This window comes from Triturus cristatus, chromosome 10, assembly GCF_964204655.1.
Source record: "Triturus cristatus chromosome 10, aTriCri1.1, whole genome shotgun sequence".
NCBI classification, from domain to species: Eukaryota; Metazoa; Chordata; class Amphibia; order Caudata; family Salamandridae; genus Triturus; species Triturus cristatus.
In genome coordinates this window covers 1048407906-1048427654 of record NC_140593.1, presented here as the reverse complement: position 1 = coordinate 1048427654, position 19749 = coordinate 1048407906, and the positions used below count along the sequence as shown (strand labels likewise).

At 43.6% G+C, this 19749-nt stretch overlaps 1 protein-coding gene across 1 annotated transcript in view; it reads right to left on the bottom strand.

Annotated features, from left to right (window-relative positions):
- LOC146796534 (actin, cytoplasmic 1-like) overlaps positions 1-19234 on the bottom strand; it is a 57290-nt gene extending 38056 nt beyond the window's left edge. The window contains exons 1-3 of the mRNA XM_085629155.1: positions 19216-19234; positions 4841-4969; positions 1184-1423 (exon numbers count right to left, since the gene is read on the bottom strand). Of these exons, the coding sequence (XP_085485281.1) occupies positions 1184-1423; positions 4841-4963 (363 nt within the window). The 5' untranslated portion in view covers positions 4964-4969; positions 19216-19234. The remainder of the gene's footprint in view (positions 1-1183; positions 1424-4840; positions 4970-19215) is intronic.
- Positions 19235-19749: the final 515 nt, after the last annotated feature.

Sequence of the window (19749 nt, the reverse complement as noted above, 5' to 3'; positions counted from 1 at the left end):
GACAGAATACTTCTTGAGAATTACAGTTGCCCCAGGACCATGAATTAACTCCATTTTGGAATATGCTGGAGGTTTACGCTGACATTTTGTATTTAAGAAATGGTAAGATGCCAGTAGGACTGTGATAGAAATCGTTATGAATTTTATAAACTATTATGCTTTCTCTGAGTTATAGGTGATGCATCTTCATTTTTGTAATTTTTGTTTATAGGCTGTACAATTTACTTATCTCGCTGAATTGTTTGTTGTCCATATCCATGGTTAAGAAGGAGGTCTCCTAAGAACATGCAATTATAAATATATCTGGTGACAAAATGATTCCTAAAATATGCAGTTGTTGAAAAGAAAACATTTAAATGTACTCCATGGTTCAAATCTAAAACTTATGAAGTTTTATATCAGCTGTGTTTATGTGAGCGGCATTTCAAAAGACATGCAATAAAGAAATAGGTTGATTGATGTTAGCATTGCGATCCTTTGGTGGACTCTACCTGGAAAGTCAATGCAGTTTGCGGAGGGAAGTTGTTGACACATGCATTATCTCTTTTACGTCACTGATTACCGTGGCTTTGGTTGCACAGAACTCAAAGAAGGAACCTACTCAAAGGAATTTGTGAGGATAGGTGCTATACGTTTAGTTTCACTGTAGAATTTGGCAAAGTAAGAGGGTGAGGGAGAATGTTAACACATTGTTTCACTGGAATAAGGGACTGAATAAAACCCTATAAATTCCACTACTGAACTGCATTTGTATTGTATGTCCTTTCCTAAGTGTCAAAGAGTTTACTCAATAAAATTAAAAAAGATTCCATGACAACCAGACCACATTCTTAATAAGTATGCTTTGTTTCTATGCAGCGATTCTGTATTCTTGGTGAAATACAAACTAAGACTGAAGGATGTATCTGCCTTGGTAGAATAATCAAAGCCCCAGACAACAAAGCTAACACACTTTTCCCTGGAAGCTTCTTTAAGAAGAGCTCCTGACTTCTCAAAACACACATTTGATTTGGTGAACTTAAGTGGGACCAGTGATTCTCTCTATGAAAGTAGATGTTCAACAGGACGCAGACAACAAAATGAAAATATTATAAAAAATTAGTAAAAGTAACAAAATGTACAGAAGTGATACACTTTCTTCGAAAGTTATGATTGCTCAAGGTGTGGGTATGGATTAATACACCTGTGCCATCTTTTCTCTATTTAGTTTAGGATTCATTGGTGCTTCTGTTAGCAGGACCGGGTGATCCTCTGGGGCAACTCTCAGCTCGTTGTAGAAGGTATGATGCCATATCTTCTCCATAGCATCCCAGCTGTTCACAACACCATGTTCAATAGGATATTTCAAAGTAAGGATGCCTCTCTTGCTCTGGGCTTCGTCACCAACGTAGCTGTCTTTCTGGCCCATACCAACCATTACGCCCTAACAAGAGGGGAAGAGGCAATGTAATGAAAGCAATAATTTTATATGTATCCACAACTAATTCAAATAATTAAAGTTAGATAAAAAGTGACAAATACAGCTGAAACCATTGAAAGGACATCCAGTTACATAACCATAAACACAGGGTTCTTCTTCACAGAGGGGTCCAAAGTAAGATGGACACTTGGAAAACATCTTAAGTAGTCCACTGTAATTATTTCAAGATGGAACACAAGTACTGGTAATAGTCAAAGATTTGGATTCTTCTACCCCACTTCCTCTCTTTTTCTCTCTCTCTCTCTCTTCATTATTAGCTCTTTTTTTCTATATCTCTCTTGATCTATTTTTCTGTACAACTCTCTCCATCTCTTTCCCTGTACATGTTAATTATTTAGGGTGGTGTCTTGATGTACTCAAATCCCACAGGCATGTGAATAAGGGCTTGACTACAGAGGGCCAGTTGCCTGAAAACAGATGAAAGTCTAAAACCTTGCCCAGCAAACGACTATCTTCCATCCTCCCCCTGACCCCACTAAAGTTTCCTTTGCAGTCATTGTCAATTTTTTAAAATGTATAGTAAAACGCGTATGTCTCGTTCTTGGAATCTAAGATGTTAACCTAAATAAATTGAAATTATATTTTCCATACTGTCTCAGTTTGGAGGGACTGCATGCTAATGAGCGATGTGCAGAATGTTATTGTGAAGGAGTTTCATTGTGTAATGTATAACAAAAAGTGTATGCCTCCTTTGTAGAATCCAAGATGTCCATTCAAATAAAATTAAATAATATTTTCCATACCGACTCAGTTTTGAGGGACTGCTTGCCAACGAGCTACGTGCAGAATTATAATGTGAGGGAGTTTCATTTCGAAACTGTCCCATTTGGCTACAGCGCTGCATTCTAAAACTATTGCAGCATTAACAGCTTTTTAAGCTTAGGTGAATTTCTAGCTGTTTCTAAACTTATACTTTTTCACTTTACTACAAGTTTTATTGAATTGCAGTGATTTGCCTGCACTACGTAATTTACTTTAAGCTTTTTATACTGATTTGTATGCATTTCTCTTAAAGTGGCCTCCTTGTCTGTCTGAAAAAAGTGAAATTGAAAGAGAACTGTCTTTAACTGTACCAAGGACTTCTTACATTTGGACATCCCAATATTACAGTAAGCTGAATTTTCAAGCCAAGATGTTTCAGAATCTGCTCTTCACCATTAAAATCTTTTATGTGGGAAGTCCTTCTTCTATTAATATCCTCTCTTTTCAGTGCGCTCTAAAAAGGTATTTTTTTATCTTTACTGTTTAACAACTATTGTCTGTTTTGTGATTACTAGCTATGCTTTTATTTTTTGTCCGAATCCTTTTTTGTCGGACTAGATTTTACATTTAAACAATGTATCATTTCATTGTGGAATTTTACTTTGGGCTATGTATTTTTTATTATTCAATTTAAACCGGCTCTCAAACACTGGCGAGTAGACATTAAAAATGGTGGTTATCAAGGACAATCCACGCTGCCATGTTTATTATTGAGGCAGGGATGTCAATAAGCTGACTCCTATTCCGTGCATTAAACATAACTAGATGGAGCGACATTTATACCCAAGACATCACAACCATCCCTCTATCCAGGCTCAAAGTTTCCCACAAACTCCTAGGCCCTCCAGCTACTTTATACTGCTCAATTACAGAGAGTTGCAACCAAAGACAGAAACCAAAGTTAAACTTGAGTCTTCCACAACTATATTGAATGGTGACAGGAAGTAAAAACGTAAGCGCAAATCATAAATGGACCTTACAAAAGCAGTTCTATTGCCTCCTTTGATACTTGAGGGGTGGACACCACCATCTCAGAGCTAGGCAATTCATGCCGACAATCCACAGCCTCCCATCAGGTCTGCATAGTGCAGTGACCTTCTTTCCCCTGTCAACCACCAGGGTTCATTAGTTTGGGAACTTTTGCACCACTAATTTATGTTCTATACTTGACATAGGGCCAGATGCATTATGCATTTTTCTCCTGCGAATCGGCCCGTTTGCGATTGCAAAAAATGCTTGCGCAATGCATCAAACCCAATTTTGCGATTCGGTAACCTGTTACCAAATCGATTCACTATTTGGAAGGGGCGTGTTTAGAGCGCCCCTTCCAAATAGCGAATCCTAACATTATGCATGAATGTTATGTGACTATGAATGCGGTAACAAAACATTCACATATTACCACCCACTTCAAGTAGGTGGTAAGACATTCGCAAGTGGGAAGAGATCCTCAAAAGACCCCTTCCCCTTTGTGAATGTTTGTGAAAGCATTTCTAAGAGCAGGCAGTGGTCTTAAAAAATGTAAAGAAAACTTTTCATTTTTCTATTTGTAAAGCATCTCGTTTTCCTTTAAGGAAAACGGACTGCTTTACAAAAAAAACGATTGCTTTATTTAAAAGCAATCACAGACATGGTGGTCTGCTGATCTCAGCAGGTCACCATCCCTGTGATTTTCGCGATTACTAGGGGGGCCGCAAATTGCGACCTACCTCATTAATATTCATGAGGTAGGTCATTTGCGACCCCTTAGAAATCGCAGAAAGTGTACTGCACACTTTCATGCATGACGTTTTGTGATTCCCTAATTGCTAATCGCAAAGATTCGTAATTAGGGAATCGCAAAACATTTTTTTATGCATTTGGACCTTAGTCTTTGCTGTGCATCTTAACTTCATAAAGTGCCTGAGCGATACCTGCCCAGCCCCAAGCAATACATCTAGTTATTCTGTACAATCTATCAGCACAAGATAAAATAAAAAAACTGAAGAATAATCTAAGCACAGGAGACCAGGCTCTGGAACAAGTTCTATCCTAGTCTAAAATGAAAGCCACCCTTTTTATGCAAGCATTAGATGACAAATGACTATACAGACATACCGCTCCCTCCCCCGCCAGCAAAGGATGGGTGCTGTTGACCAAAACACCTCTGACTGCAGGTTCATCATAATACCTATTGTAACTCATCACACACCTTCACGGTGAAAGGCCATAACAGGTAAATATACAGATCCGACCCATAGTTAGCACAAGTCAAGACTGGTGTGGTATGGATCCTTTCTGTGATGGCCATAACATTCACGCCTGTATAAAACACAGGATAGGACTTTTTTTCTGTAAACAAAATAAGTAAAACTAAAAATTGTTGGATAAATACTGAGAAGACATGAAAGTCAGCGTGTTTGTGTTTTGTAATGAAAATGTTTGATTGGTACCAGACATGCACTTCATTGGTATTTACGTGTGAAAGGGACCTAAAGCGTACTTCTGTGGTTTTAAATCGTTTAGCACAATATCTCTCAACTAATTATTGAAGAAAGGAAAACCAACTAAAGGAGCCAAGCTATACCAAGCTGTTCTTGCAAATTAGAGGTCACTTACCTGGTGTCGTGGGTCTCCCACGATGGATGGGAAGACAGCAAGCGGAGCATCATCTCCAGAGAAGCCGGCCTTGCATATACCAGATCCATTGTCAATTACCAGTGCAGCAATATCATCCTCCATGGTGAACTGTGGGAAGAAGAGTCATGAATACTGTTAGCAGCAAGAACAGGTGGACTATAGGGGGAGCTGGAGAGTAGGATGGCGATTGATGTGATTTACCTAAACATCATCAAAGCCTACACTCCAATGCCACACCAAGCATTTACATTATAAACAAACTGAAATTCTTTGGGATGAAATAGTGTGACCAGATAAAAACAGTCTTCAAAGTGGAATCTGTCCTCCACAAAGGTTATAGAAGACCTCCTTCATGCCACACGGGGAACGTGGATTTGCCTCACAAAGCGGGGTAGATATGGAATAATAGGAACAAAGTGGTGGGTTGAAGGGAGCATCATTTACAGAAGGTGAAGGTTCGATTTGACAGAAAAGAAGAGAGCCACTTCAGAGCAGAGCCGCAGATGCCTAGCGCACTTAGGGTTTTAATTAGCATGGTGTGAGACACCGTGTCGAAAGCTGTGCTCAGATCTAGTAAAATGAGGGCCACGGTGTCTCCGGCATCCAAAAGACGACGCAGTCTTTCAGTTACCCCCAGTAGGGTAGTCTCTGTGAAGAAGCCCGCTCTAAAGCCAGACTGGGAGGGATGAAGAGAAGGAGCACTTTTTTATGTGTGTGTTTCACTCTTGTGAATAACTCAACAAGGTTGTTAGTCTCTGTGCTCTGTTAATTTCTTACTATAGGTCTCACTACAAGTTCACCTGGGATACCCATGTGGTTTTCCTGCACCAGAGAAAACGGTATCACGGGGATGTGTAATTATGAGACACCTGAATACCTTGGTACTTAAAGTTTAGCCCTCACCAATGGGAAATTGCCTTGGCAATTGGTGTTTCTGCACCAATCTCCATGGGTTTTCACACACACTGGGACTTTTTTCCCTTCACATTTGCCAAGTGTTTTCTTCGTGAGTTGTCCGAATGGGTGTGGGAAGGGGCATCAGCAACACAGTCTTGCCGATAAACTTGTAATCCTGATTCTGCAGGTAACTTCTGTTACTGAACCAATCTGGATTAATGGGACACTCGTAATGAGGGCTTTGTGGAAAAACATATTTTAATTGGTTTCCATAGAATCCACACTCTCCGTTCGTTATAAGGCAAATCTCTATAATTGAGAAATGTAGTAAAATTGCTTAGAACACTGTTTTGTTTATTTTTGTTTTTAAAAATGTAAAATTATTGGTGACAAGCTCATGATATTTCATCTGCTTTCTCAACCTTTATCTACGCACTAGTTCACAACGTCCTACCTGGTCCTGTCACTTTACCAACTAACTCTTTGTGAGCCCCAGTATAAAAGATTCTTTGGTAAATCTGCTAGTCTCCAACTCCTCCAGGTGTTGTTTTGCAGTTCTTTTGTTGGCCTTTCATAAATTGTTCTTTTATTTCTATTAGTAACTGATTCTTAAAAAATGCAAAGTAATCTGTGAGTATGGTCTCCTTTGCTATATAGATTGCGTTCGAAACATGTACTCTCAAAAAGCAGTATGCAAAGGATTCAGAAGAAGTTTGCTTTTTAAGGGGTGAACTTAAAAGGCATACACAGCAAAATATTGCTTTCCATGTACTATTTACAAAGGGCCATTAGTTTGTTGCTTCCTAAAGAAAGCCTAATGCACAGACGTCTTTCGTTTGTGAACAAAAAAGACGCAAATTGAACGCCATAATGACAGCAAAGTAAAACAAATGAATCTGTAAATATGTAATATATATTTGTCCAACCCTAATCGTTTCAACTTTTGTTAATATGTACTCTTGAGTAAATTTGCAACTTGTATATATGTAACTCTAACCACGAGTATCTGTAGTAGACATTTGTGCTTACTACCATTCTTTTTGAGTTTAGAGTTTATCTGTTTGTATATTTTTATATCTTTTATGTAATTTTGGGCTCTGAAGTCCTCATGTAATGTAACTGGTTCTATTGTAAAGCGCTCTGACACCTTCGGGTAAAGTATGCGCTGTATAAAAACGCATAAATAAACCCCCTTCCTTAACAAACCTGCCATTAACTGGCAATCATAATGCTGTTATGTTCATAAAGTAACTACATCTAATAGCACACTAACTTATTTACAAACTACAAATCATGCTATATCTCAAATCTAACAAAAGGACTACTCATGCAAAACTACTGGGAACACACATGGTTAATGTACCAATACACTAAATGACATGGTCTTGCTAGTCAATTAAAGCAATTTCATACTACGAAGAAGACATGAAAGTCAATGGATTAATGGTGCAGATCCAGCCACGTCTATTTACCTCTTATTGTACTTTTTTCAAGGATTGCTAACGTAAGGTCTTCTAGACAGCTAAAGTGGTCAGTAACTACACCTAAATTTAAAACTACATGAATTTAGGAGCAAAAGTAATAAAACAGAAAATAATATGTAGAACAGTGGTTCGAACCTATGGTCTGGGGACCCCTGGGGGTCCGCAAAGCCTCCTCAGGGGGTCTGCGCCTACTTAGAAAATCATATTATATTAACAGATTAATAAAGTGTATATAAATAAAGAAGCTACATGTACAATTAAAACATTTAGGGGCTTACTTACAAGCCTCTTGCGCCACCGGTATGCCACTTTTTCTTATATTAAAAGTGACGCCCCTTAAAACGTACTGTAAATGTGAAGGAATTAGAAATTGGAGGGTAAAAATGTAATTAGTATCCTCAGATTGACTCGTGGGAGCAGTGCAGGTGTATCAAACAGAATATAGTATGGATGAGTGGCCTCAATTGATTTTAGAAAAGTTCCAACTTTTCTATTAAAATTAAAATCTTTATTTTTTTTATATGTGTTTATAAGATTTAAATAGAATGTGTCATCATTTGTGTATTCGTTTGATAAATGCATTTTTTCTGCATTTTTTTGGTTTTGTTTTGTGGTACAAATCATAGTCAATGTTTAGGCTGGGGTCCCAGGCTTCCAGTAATGACTCAGCGGGGGGAGGGGATGGGGTGTCGTGCCTGTGACGTAACTGGCACGCCACGTCGGGTCATGTGATGAATAAAGAGTGTCCGCCCCTACGTACGCCAGTTTGGCGAACAGCGAGTGAGACCACTGACACGTACAAACAGCTCCTGTGTTTATTGTGCGTCACAGCCCTTGGTGGAGGTCCGAGCGAATACCCCCGTGAGGTCGCACTACACGCAATCCTCACAACACAACAGGGGAGGGTGCAGGATTCCACTAATGATCCAGTGGGGGTCCCCTGGTTTCTGAAATGATTAAGTGGGGGTTCATGGAAGTTAAAAGGTTGAGACCACTTATGTAGAACACAACATTCCTACTGCTTTCTGCATTATCTGAAAGGCCATTGCAATTCCTTAATAAAATCTGTTACATTTCGCTTTGCACCTTGTTTCATTCATAGGGGGTAGTTTTTGAGCTTCTGAATGGTGTGTTTACTTGCCTTTTCCCAGGTACCTTTGGGAGGGGTGGGGAGAGCTGGGCTGGCTTGAAGGGTGTGGCCCTTCTTGTGTCCCTCGGACGTCACTTCCTCCCTGTGTGTCATGCGAGGCTATGCTGGCCACGTCTGTCTGCACCTTTACCTTTGACCCTGTTTACAAGGAGTCTCACTGCGGCCATCAGACACTGCTCCCATAAAAGGCAATGTCAGCGCGTCCTGGGTGATTTAATCGATAGTCGTTTTGCTGACACTCGAGGGGCGCTGAGTGTCACTGGCTAAATTAGAGCGCGGTCCGGTCGTAAACTTTGCACAAAAACTGCCTGATGAGGAATATGTTTGCACGGGATTTCCTCTGAGTTTCTGGACGGATTGACACGTTTGCACATACAATAAGGAAGTGGTTTATTTCCATGTAAAGCACTAGGCATTATTGTAGTGTAGCGTTCTAGTCTTCGCGTGTGCGCGATGACGTAGGACGCGGCGGCCATCATGGAAATCGTGTTTATTAGCGCGATTGTCGGAGAGCTGATCGGACGTCTCCCGGCGCTCTCCTATACCCTGTAACTTAAGAATAAAGTAGCACTTATAAATATACCTAAGTGCTTGTGTCTTTCCTCTTTGTGGGTCACAACAACCATTACAACTGGCGACGAGGCTGAGGGTCTGGGGAAAAAAAAAAGACGAACATCCAGGCACAGCCCAGAACCCACGTTGACTAAGGGGCAACTCACCCACCAACATAGGAAGCAGAAACCGTCCCACGCAGGCACAGACAGTAAGGAGAGTAAGGCAGAGGGGAAGGCTAGGCCAACGAGCGCAGGAACAGGCCAAAGCATTACTGTATACACAGCCCACCGCAGCCGGCGCAAACAGCCAGGTGCAAATGGAAAGAGCACCACGCAGCCACACCTCGAGGCAAGAGGAGAAGCAGAGAGGACCGACCGCAACGGGACATATACTGCCCACCAGTGAGGAGAGTCAAGGGGGGCAAGACAGCGACCAGGGAAACGCAGAGGCTAACTCTCCCGTTCGCGGACGACAGACGGAACGCCGGAGGCCCTGGCGGAGCAAGCAGGACACAGACCAGGGGGTGGAGCAGCGTCGCAACAGAGCCCTCCATGCCTACCAAGGCAAAGCGCGCCAGGCAGCCCTAGGGGTGAAGAAGAGTCACCGGGAAGAAGAGCAGAAATGTGTGCTCAACCGTCCTCACTCACGACACCCATTCCGTTCCTACCGAAACCAGGAGATCCATCGATGAAATGGGAAGACTGGAGAGAATACTTTATGAACTATCTGGAAGCCCTAGAGGACGAGAATGGAGAAGCATTTCCCAGCAAGAGAAGGAAGAGGATATTACTTCACAACCTAGGCCCAGAAGGCATTAGAGTGTTCCAGAACATAGTCCCGACTCCACGACAAGCGGCAGATGATGACGTATTCCAGCATGCTATTGATGACCTGAATAAGCATTACAGACCAGCAGTGTGCACGTCCATAGACCGATACAACTTCCAACAGAGAAAATAGGCAGTGGGGGAGTCTGTAGACGAATATGTAGCAGCGTTGAGGAAATTAGCGGCCATGTGTAAATTTGGCGCGTTACACGACGAATTCATAAAGGATCAGAACGTAATGCACACCACGAACGCGACGATCCAGGACAAGCTGCGGATAAATGGAGACGCGACCTTGAAAGAAGTCAAAGCCATGGTAAAAAAGGCAGAGCTGTCAAAGAGATGTGCAGAGGCGGCGAAGAGAGAGACAACAGCCAGGCCCATGGTGAACAAAGTCACCGAAGCAGAACTGCCGGAAAAAGGAAAGGGAACTATGGGGGACACAAGAGTACAAGCAAAATGGATGCCCAAATCAGCACCGACAAAGAAGCAGAGTAATGAAGGCAAGAATACGTGCTACAGGTGCGGCAGTCTGTCACATCCAGCCTATGACAAACGATGTCCAGCATTTTGTGCAAAATGCATGTTTTGCGGAATTGTAGGGCACTACGAGAAAGTATGTCGCCGTAAGCAAAAGAGAGCAGCAGTAAAATACGTGGCACAGGAGACAGAGGCGGAAAGTGAAGGGGAAGAAGACGAAGACGGCGTGTTGTGCATAGAAGAACACATACTTGGGATCAACTGCAACCGTTCCAAGAAACCTCAGTGCGACCTGGTGATAGGAGGTATACCAATAAAGATGGTGGCAGATTCAGGATCCCCGTACACCATAATACAAAGGACGGTATGGGAGGAACACTTCAAAGAGCACCTGGGGCATCACATGGAACCCCCAGACATTCGCCCCGTCACATTCACAGGAGACCCGATCCCTATGGTGGGGTACAGAAGATTGAAATTTGAATTCAAGGAAAGGAGTGCGAGATGCAAACTGTATGCGGCGGAGAAAGGCCCTTCGGTTCTGGGGTGGATCGACCAAGGAGATCTGGGAATACAATTGAACCCCGGAGGCACCACACAAGTCTTGATGACCAGCGAAGACCAACAACCGGTCGCAGGAAAACTGAAAGAAGAATTCCCTACAGTGTTTGGAGGCAAGGTTGGCAAATTAACCAAATTCACACACAAGATCGAGCTCAAGGCGGAGGCGAAACCGGTGTGTCACAAAGTGAGAAATATCCCGCTGGCAATTAGAGAGAAAGTACAACTAGAATTACGCAGACTAGAGGACAACGGCATCATAGAACCGATCACCAGCGCGGAGTGGTTGGCTCCATTGGTAGTAGCAATGAAACCAAACGGCAAGGTGCGTCTGTGTGTGGACTTGAGAGAATTAAACAAAAATATAATAGTAGAAAAATTCCCACTACCAAGGATAGACGAAATGCTAGCGAAGACCAAAGGGGTGAAATGGTTCTCTACCATTGACCTCACCTCAGCCTACCATCAGATAGCCCTACACCACACATGCCGAAGAGTGACGTCGTTCATAACCCCGTTCTGATGCTACCAGTTTCGCAGGATGCCATTCGGACTGGCCTCGGCAGCGGCCGTATTTCAGAAACTCATGCACGAACTATTTAAAGAAGTAGAAGGAGTTCAGTATTTCCAAGACGACATCTTGGTAATGGGCAAGAGCAAAGCAGACCATGACGCCAAGTTGTCCAATGTCCTACATGTCTTGGAGCGCAATGGACTCACAGCAGAGTGGGACAAATGCCGGTTCGGGATGACATCTGTCACATACTTAGGGCATGAGATCAGCGACCAAGGCATTACACCTAAACAATCCAATGTCAAAGCAATATGTGACGCGCCATCTCTGGGGACCAAGGAAGAAGTCAGATCCTTTCTAGGCATGGCTGAATTCTACAGCAAATTTGTACCGCACTTTGCCACTAAGACACACCACTTACACCAACTTCTAAGGGATAAAACAACCTTCAAGTGGACTGAGGAGACTCAGGAAGAATTCCAGAAGATCAAGACAGACATCAGCACAGCAGTTCCCTTGAGTGGATAGTATCAGCAAGCTAGATCAGTATTGACGACAGACGCGAGTGAAAGGGGCCTAGGAGCGGTCCTAATGCAAGAAACGAAGGAAGGGGAACTAGCCACCCTCAGCTTTGCGTCCAGATCCTTATCGCCCACGGAGCAAAAGTACAGTGTGATAGAAAAGGAAATGTTGGCGGCAGTATGGGCCATGGAGAAGTTCCGCCAATTCCTATGGGGTACAAGATTCAGGATCAGAACCGACCATAAACCCCTGGTCAAAGTCCTTACGTCATCTGGACATGCTAATGCGACCCCCCGCATTGCGAAAATGACTTTGAAATTACTAGATTACAGGTATGATGTAGAACATATCCCAGGAACCAGGAACAAAGTAGCAGACTACCTCAGTCGTGCCGCAGCTATGGAGGAAGCTCCGAGTGAATCTGAGGAGGAAGACCTTAGAGTGGCGTTCACGGAAGATCACGAACGAGTGATAAACGAACAGGAGTGGAAGGAAGCGTACGAGACTGACTCGGACATCGTGGAGGTCAAAAGGTACACACTTGGGGGATGGCCAGAGAAGAGACACATGGAGGCAGCGCTCAGAAAATTCTTTGAAGTAAGAGAGGAGTTATCAGTATGTGACCAAGGGATCTTCCTGCGGAGAGGCGAAAAAGTAGTTCCGCCCAACGCGCTGGTACCAAGACTGCTAGCCATCATACATGAAGGACACCTAGGCATTGTGAAAACGAAGCCCCGGGCGAAACAGATGTATTGGTGGCCAGCAATGGACAACCAGATAGAGAGGCAGGTGCGGGAGTGTGATCAATGCCAAAGAGCGGACAAGTCCCAACGTCTGATGCGTCCTCCCTTAGGGAAAATCGCCACCCCACCAACCCTTGGGAAGATTTGTCGATAGACATTTTGGGGCCAATATTGGATAACCAGGGAATCCAGAAATACGTAGCAGTACTGGTGGACCGGTACTCCAAGTGGCCTGAAGTGGACATACAGGAAGACATGGACACAGATAAAATATTACAATTTCTAACCACAGTTTTCCTCAGAGAAGGTATTCCACGCTCTCTCCTAAGTGACAATGGGCCTCAGTTCACGTCGGAAAAATGGAATGCGTACATGGAAAGGAATGGGATAAAAGTCAAACATACTTCCATATACCATCCAGCAGGGAACGGACTAGCCAAGAGGTTTAATAGAGTCATCATGGGCTCGGTACAATCAGCGATAGGATCGGGGAAGGACTGGGAGAAAGAACTAAAGTGCATGTTGTGGGCATACAGGATTACCGCGACCTGCACAGGATACAGTCCCTTCCAGATTCTCAGAGGCCGAGACCCATTCACGAAGGACAATGTTGTCTGGAAGGAGCGCACGATCACAAGCAAGTGGTCTCCAGCAGTAGTGCAACATAATCTGGAAAAAGCTCAAAGAATATATACCGAACACTATAATAGGAGGAGGAATGTCAAGGAGACGGAGTTAGAGAGAGGAGAATGGGTTCGATTCAAACTAGCCCAGTTAAGAAGAAAAGGCGACAGCAAGTTTAGTGCACCCATGCAAGTGGAGGAAGTCTACAAGCGAGCAGCTCTACTGAGCGACGGAAAGGTTTGGTCCCAAGATAGGATGTCCAAATGCAACAAGATCTTGAGATGGAGTGGGAAAGAAAGTGGACAGACAGCAACTCCCCGGACACAAGAAATGGAGGTCAATCCGGAGGGGGCAGGAATGGTAATAACCAGAGAAAGAGAAAGAGAAGAGGAAGTAGAGAAAAGGAGTGATACAGGAGCGGAGGAACAGTCGGGAAGCACCATCAGCTCGCCGTGCAGAGGAGTTCCCTGGAGTGCAGAAAGAAGTGGAACAAGGAATTCCCAAGAAGTAGCTGAGTACACGTCCAAGACTCCGGTGAGGTGCACCCGCATGGGCAGAGCTGTAGTAAGACAGTTGAAATACAGAGACTTTGAGATAGGAGAAGGGAACGAGTCCAGCAACAAGTAGCTTGAGAGACATTATCTTAATTGTGAAATGTATATCTGTAAAGGGGGGAGATATGTAGTGTAGCGTTCTAGTCTTCGCGTGTGCGCGATGACGTAGGACGCGGCGGCCATCTTGGAAATCGCATTTATTAGCGCGATTGTCGGAGAGCTGATCGGACGTCTCCCAGCGCTCTCCTATACCCTGTAACTTAAGAATAAAGTAGCACTTATAAATATACCTAAGTGCTTGTGTCTTTCCTCTTTGTGGGTCACAGCAACCATTACAATTATGCACGCAGGACTCGTACGAGGCAGTGGTTAAAATGCTGGATAGTGTTATAACCACATTTTCCGGTATTTTGCACTCAGGGAGGGTCGAGGTCAAAAGTGGAGTAAATTCAAGGAGAGCTAAACTCTCCTGGGATCCTTTTGACCCACATGGCAAAACGACTGCAAAAAATATTTCCAGCAGGCATCAGGTGTGTTTTGCACCCGGTTATTACTTGTGCTTACAAAGTGAGGTATAAATTATACCGTATAATGTGTGCATTGTTTAGACTCTCTCGACCCTAGGCACTGATAACAGGCGTTAGTTATTACCCAGGTTAATGGTATACATTTTATCCTCCTCGAAAGAGCCTTGCAGGTTTCAACCTGTGGCGTTCAGGTTGCACACCATCTCAAAAACGGATGTAAATTGTCGACCAGACTATTACATTAGCCCACATTTTTGACGTGGTGTTCAGTGCTTTGCGTGAGCAGGCTTTGCTAGTGAGGCTCTATTGGTCATCCATTTGCACAGCTCTAGACATGTATCCCGAGATGGACTCATTCCTAGGAAATGTATTCTGCTTTAATGAGTTGTGCTTATATTCCCAAAGGCTCACACATCTGCTTTGAGTGTTGTATTGATAAAGCCTAGTTTTTTTCACTTTTTCTTGGAGCTACCACTTAAAAAAATTAATCAATTACCATTTCCTTTCCATAAAACTTTCCTTTCTCTTATTCATTCTCATTAATTTATCTTTCCAAACAGCCTACACCCCTCAACCCCACAAAAAAACCTAAACATCCTACCTTGAATTTCCTTTCTAATGTTTTAAAGCCCCTGTAGAAAAGGAGGCTTCCCCAACAGATAGTTGGCATTTGGCAAGGTGCCGCCTCTGCTGAGCCTCACTTTCAGAACTTCTGTCTTGCCCCTGCCGCTTCATGGAATAATGTACTGGATCTCTGTAGAAGCCCTGTCCTTCCACTGGTGGCTGTCAGGTGCTGGTACTTTTGTCTTGGCTGCTCCTGCTAAGTTACTCATGGGTCTTACAATCCTTGAAAACAAAGATCCAAGGAAATGCATGGGGTCTACGGTGAGGCCAGAGACAGACCGACCAATGTCTGTTCAAGAAAGCCAGATGAGTACTATATTTTCAGGATAACCGCTTGTTTGGTAAATTATTGCCATATAGATGTATCAAAAGAAATGTGGCCCTTGTGAGAATCTGGCACAGATCCCACCCATATAGACAAATGATGGACACAGTTGAGTCTCAGGGTGTTGACGCGGTTAGATTTTTTAGCACTGTCTGAACAGCACGGCTGTCTCCGAGATGTATTGTTACCAATTAATTCCAGTTTTACATAGAGGGAGCTTTGACACAACCCAGCGGAGTATTTCACTCCCACCTCTTGCTATTGGCTGTTTGATGTATCATTCTGCCTCCTATAGAATGTGTGCATTGAAATGTATGAGGGACTGTTTTGCAACTCAAAAGGACACTAGGATATCACACATTAAATTATTTATCTCAGATGCACATACCTAAAGCAGTGATTTTTTAAACCTTTTGTTTCACTGGTGGAGGCTTTTCAAAATGTTTTGATCAGGGCTGAAAATGCAAGACAGACTTATTGGCTTTACCAGTGCTTGATTCACATGAGATTTTTCCTTCCACTACTATGTTGTTGTCTGGTTCCTCCACTTTTCTAGTGTAAATTTGATTCTCTTAACGGCAAACCTCTGCATCCCATTGACTTTTCTTTATTTTCCTGGAAACATAGGGAATACTCAGAGATAGCTGCACGGCCGCCTCAGGGTGGCACAGAAACCACGCACATGTTAGTTTCCATTCAGACGGCAATCGATTGTGAGCTTTCTGGTCTTCACCCCAAAAACAGGTTTGTGTGATCCACTGCAAATTTGAGGATACACTCCACTGGTGAAACTTCTGAGGATCCACCAGGACTGGGGGCCCGATCCCACAAGAAATGGGACAACTACCGGATTAGACAAGTTAGAGCCCTAATGGATCTGCTGCATAGACGTGCGCCTGCTCTACAGGGCCATTCTCCGATAGTGGATATGCAGAGTGCTGTTGCCTTGACTGAGGCAAGCACTTAGTATTACAGTGATTTGGATCTACTGGTAAGTGCTAATTGTGCTGCAAGTGTTATGATTAAGAACAATACTCTGCAATTCAGCACTTACGCAGAAATCCTCTCTCCGTGAGCAAGGCTATCGCTTGCCCCAGTGGCAATGTTTTCGTTTAGTGAACAAACATTGGTGACTCCCCTGAAAGAATCAGAGAGAGGAATCAAACAACAGAATCACTTTTCTTCCCCTCCTCTTTCAGAAACATTTCAACTGCAATTCTAAATTTGTGCCGGTGTTTGCAGGTGATGAGTACTGGCCCTCATTTTTTGGGACCAGGATTTATTTTTCATAATTTGAAGTTGAGGAAGAGACAGAAAGACAGAAAAGGGAACAGGAGATAAAATTACAACAACAGAAAACAACGATAAAAAAGAACCTGCCCAAGTGAGATAAAGATTCAGGAAATGTAGGTAACAAAGGAAAGGGGCATAATGTGGAATCAGGATTGGGCAGTAACGCCAAAGTCCTAAAAGGTTTTGGGCCCTGTGCTTTTTTCTGTATTGTATTATCACTGTTATTTTACAATTATCTAGTATTATTATTGTTATTAATATAACGTTATTATTGTTACAATTATTTGTGTACTTATTATTATTTTGTACAAAATAAGCAATTTGGAAATTTGAAATATAGCGGACGAAACCTAATCTGATTACCAAGCATCACCTTGTGTTCCCAGAATCATGACTGATAGTACATGAGTGAATATGAGAACCTGAATCGCTTTATTGATCTGATAGGCACAGGTGGACTTGAACTATGAACCCTGTGCAGAGTGAATGAGTTATGGACTGGTGCTGTGAGCGAGGTCTTTTCCAGGCACAACACCAGGAGGTTTCAGAGCAGGCAGGGACGTGAGCAGTCTTTGCATCCAGGTTATTTCCTAATATGAATATTTACCTGGAGGCTGCTTGAAAATGTATGGATTGAATACGCCCAGTGATATATTGACCTCTCACCACTACACAGTGTTCCTTGGTCTGAGGACATCCAGCAAAGTTCTTGCAGGAAACTTAATGCCAAAGGAGCGCATTCTGTGTTTTGTATCCTTCTTCAGGCCGGTCCTGATGGCCAAGCGAGCCTCCGACAGCAGAAGGAAGAGTAGAGATTTAAAGAACCCTGTTTATTACAACAAAAGTCTTACTTTGGATAAGGTATGAAACCTTGCAAAGAAACAGAATTGCAGCTCGCGGCTCACAAAAAGGCTTGGGAAGAGATCTCTCCTCCTCTGCCTTGAATGGAATTGAGGAAAGTAGATTTTGAGTCCTGTAAACAGGGGCAGTCTCAGGGTCTCCTTCTGAGGACCACACCTAGGGCCTGATCATTTCACTCATGCATGTAACAATGAACCAACAAACACCACCAGGCTACGCTGTTGTATTAAACATGTATTGGCCAATGTACATCAAACACCTATGGTTCTGATTTAGATCTTGGTGGACAATTTACTCTGTCACAACTGTGACAGAAATCCAGTCCGCCGAAACATAAATCCCATTATATATATATGTATATATATATATATATATGCGTGTGTGTGTGTGTTTTATCGCTCTCAGCTGTAGACAGCATAAACAGCCACAAGTATAATTCCTCCTAGCACTGGCTAAACAAGGACTACTGTACTTCAACAGATAGACAATAATGTGTCCTTTCCAAGCTTTGCACAGAAATGTGAAGTGTTTGCACTGAAAATGCAGCGCACTGGATTCCAAAACAGCACAAGTACATTCACAACCTTTAACAGATGCTTTCTTCATTTTGGACAAATAGTTGGGTCCAAAGTTTTTAATTTGATCCTTTGGCCACTTTAGTAAAATAAAAAAAAGGGTTAGCACGAGCAAAGTGACTTTGTTCGCTCATGCAGAGCAAACAGAATATATTGGGCAGAGCACAATGAACTGCCCCAGGAGCACCTAGAAGACGGGCCTGCAGTACTGTAGTTGAGCTGGAATCATTACCGCAGTTTTAGTTCTGGTGCATCCTGTTCTGTGCACACTCATTCAGGACGTCTCAGCATCCTCATCTCTCAGTATCCCTCTAAGTGGACTCTTGAGGCTTGAAGACCAGTTCAGAGGCAACAAACCAAACAAGCTCTGGAACCCGTGCCTTCTATCTCCATTTGCAAGCTGAAGAGCCATACAGCTGCTGTACCCACCTCTGCGGGATGGGGCGGCTCTGCTTCAGATTGCTCTTAAGGGAGAATCCTTTTGATTTTAAGCCTCTTATCCTCTGGAGCCAAATCAAGGAAGCAGGAGGCATTTTACTGCCTGAAGCAGTCCTGCTGCACTCCTCCTTGATGCGCCCCTGTCCCATGGGGCCAAGCTCTGCTGCCGCCCAGGGTTGGAATGGGGCACAACACAAGCCCATGCAGGGAGGGTACATTTTCAGGGGCTCCCTCAACCCCTCAGGAGGGCCCCTATTTAGACCAAGATCATTGATTATCTGTGAGATATGGGAGACTCAAGGGCCCCTCCTTACATTCTGCAGGAGGTGCCATCACTTTGCTGTATGCCACTGGGGATTGAGGGCGGTATCTGCCTGGCAGAGGCTGCCATCACGACAGCAAGTCAACGTGCTGGCCTCAGCTAATTGTCTGGGTTAAGGTACCGTGACAGCAGCAGCAGGAGGCTCTGCCCCACCTAATATACATTGCCCTATATGATAGTGTTAAAAGAGGCAGATTTTGATGCCCTTTCATACATCCGGGAACAGTGAGAACTTCAGAAAGTTGCTATTCAGGCCACACTAGTCCTTCTGTTGCTTCCAAGGCGTGCTTCTGTCTGATAACAAATTCAGTTCATAGACAAATAGCTCTTCTTCGTGTAAACATATGCCCTTAATTTAAAGCAATATCCTACACCACTTCTCCACCAGCTCCCGTCCTTCCCCAAAGGATGCTGAAGGCATCTGGTATAGACCATGTCCCAAGAAAGTCTAAACACTGCACAATGGAAGTATGCTTACCTTTGGGCTGGGTCGTTGTGATTTGACGACAGCTGCAGGCGCTGGGGTGACACTGCCCACTTCTGGTGATGGAGCTCAGAGTGACAGGCTGTCAGCTGGGGCTTCGGGAGTTTGGAGACATGAGCTGGTTCCCCATTGGCTGGAATGAGTCACAGTGAAGTCATAATGGAAAGAAACATGACAGTTTTACGAGCTGCCCATTTATGGCACGGCCTTTAGGCCCCCAGCTTATCTCCTTTATTGCTGCGGTACCCCTTGGCGAATAGACTATATTTACAGCATTGATGCTATCTGGGAAACTTTAACCCTGTGGGACAACCGCGCCGCGTGTTGGCACAAGGCCAGTCGTCACTTCTACTGCTTTACCTGTGAATGTGCTGTCCTGCCAACACCATTAATGTAGGAAAGTGCCTCTTTTGGACACGGTTAGCCCCCACTCTCTGCCTGAAAAATTGTGTCATTTCGAGTGGAAGTGCACAGGGTCCCTTCCAACCTGCTCCCCTGTGCCAGAAGCTCTTTCCCAAAAATACCTTT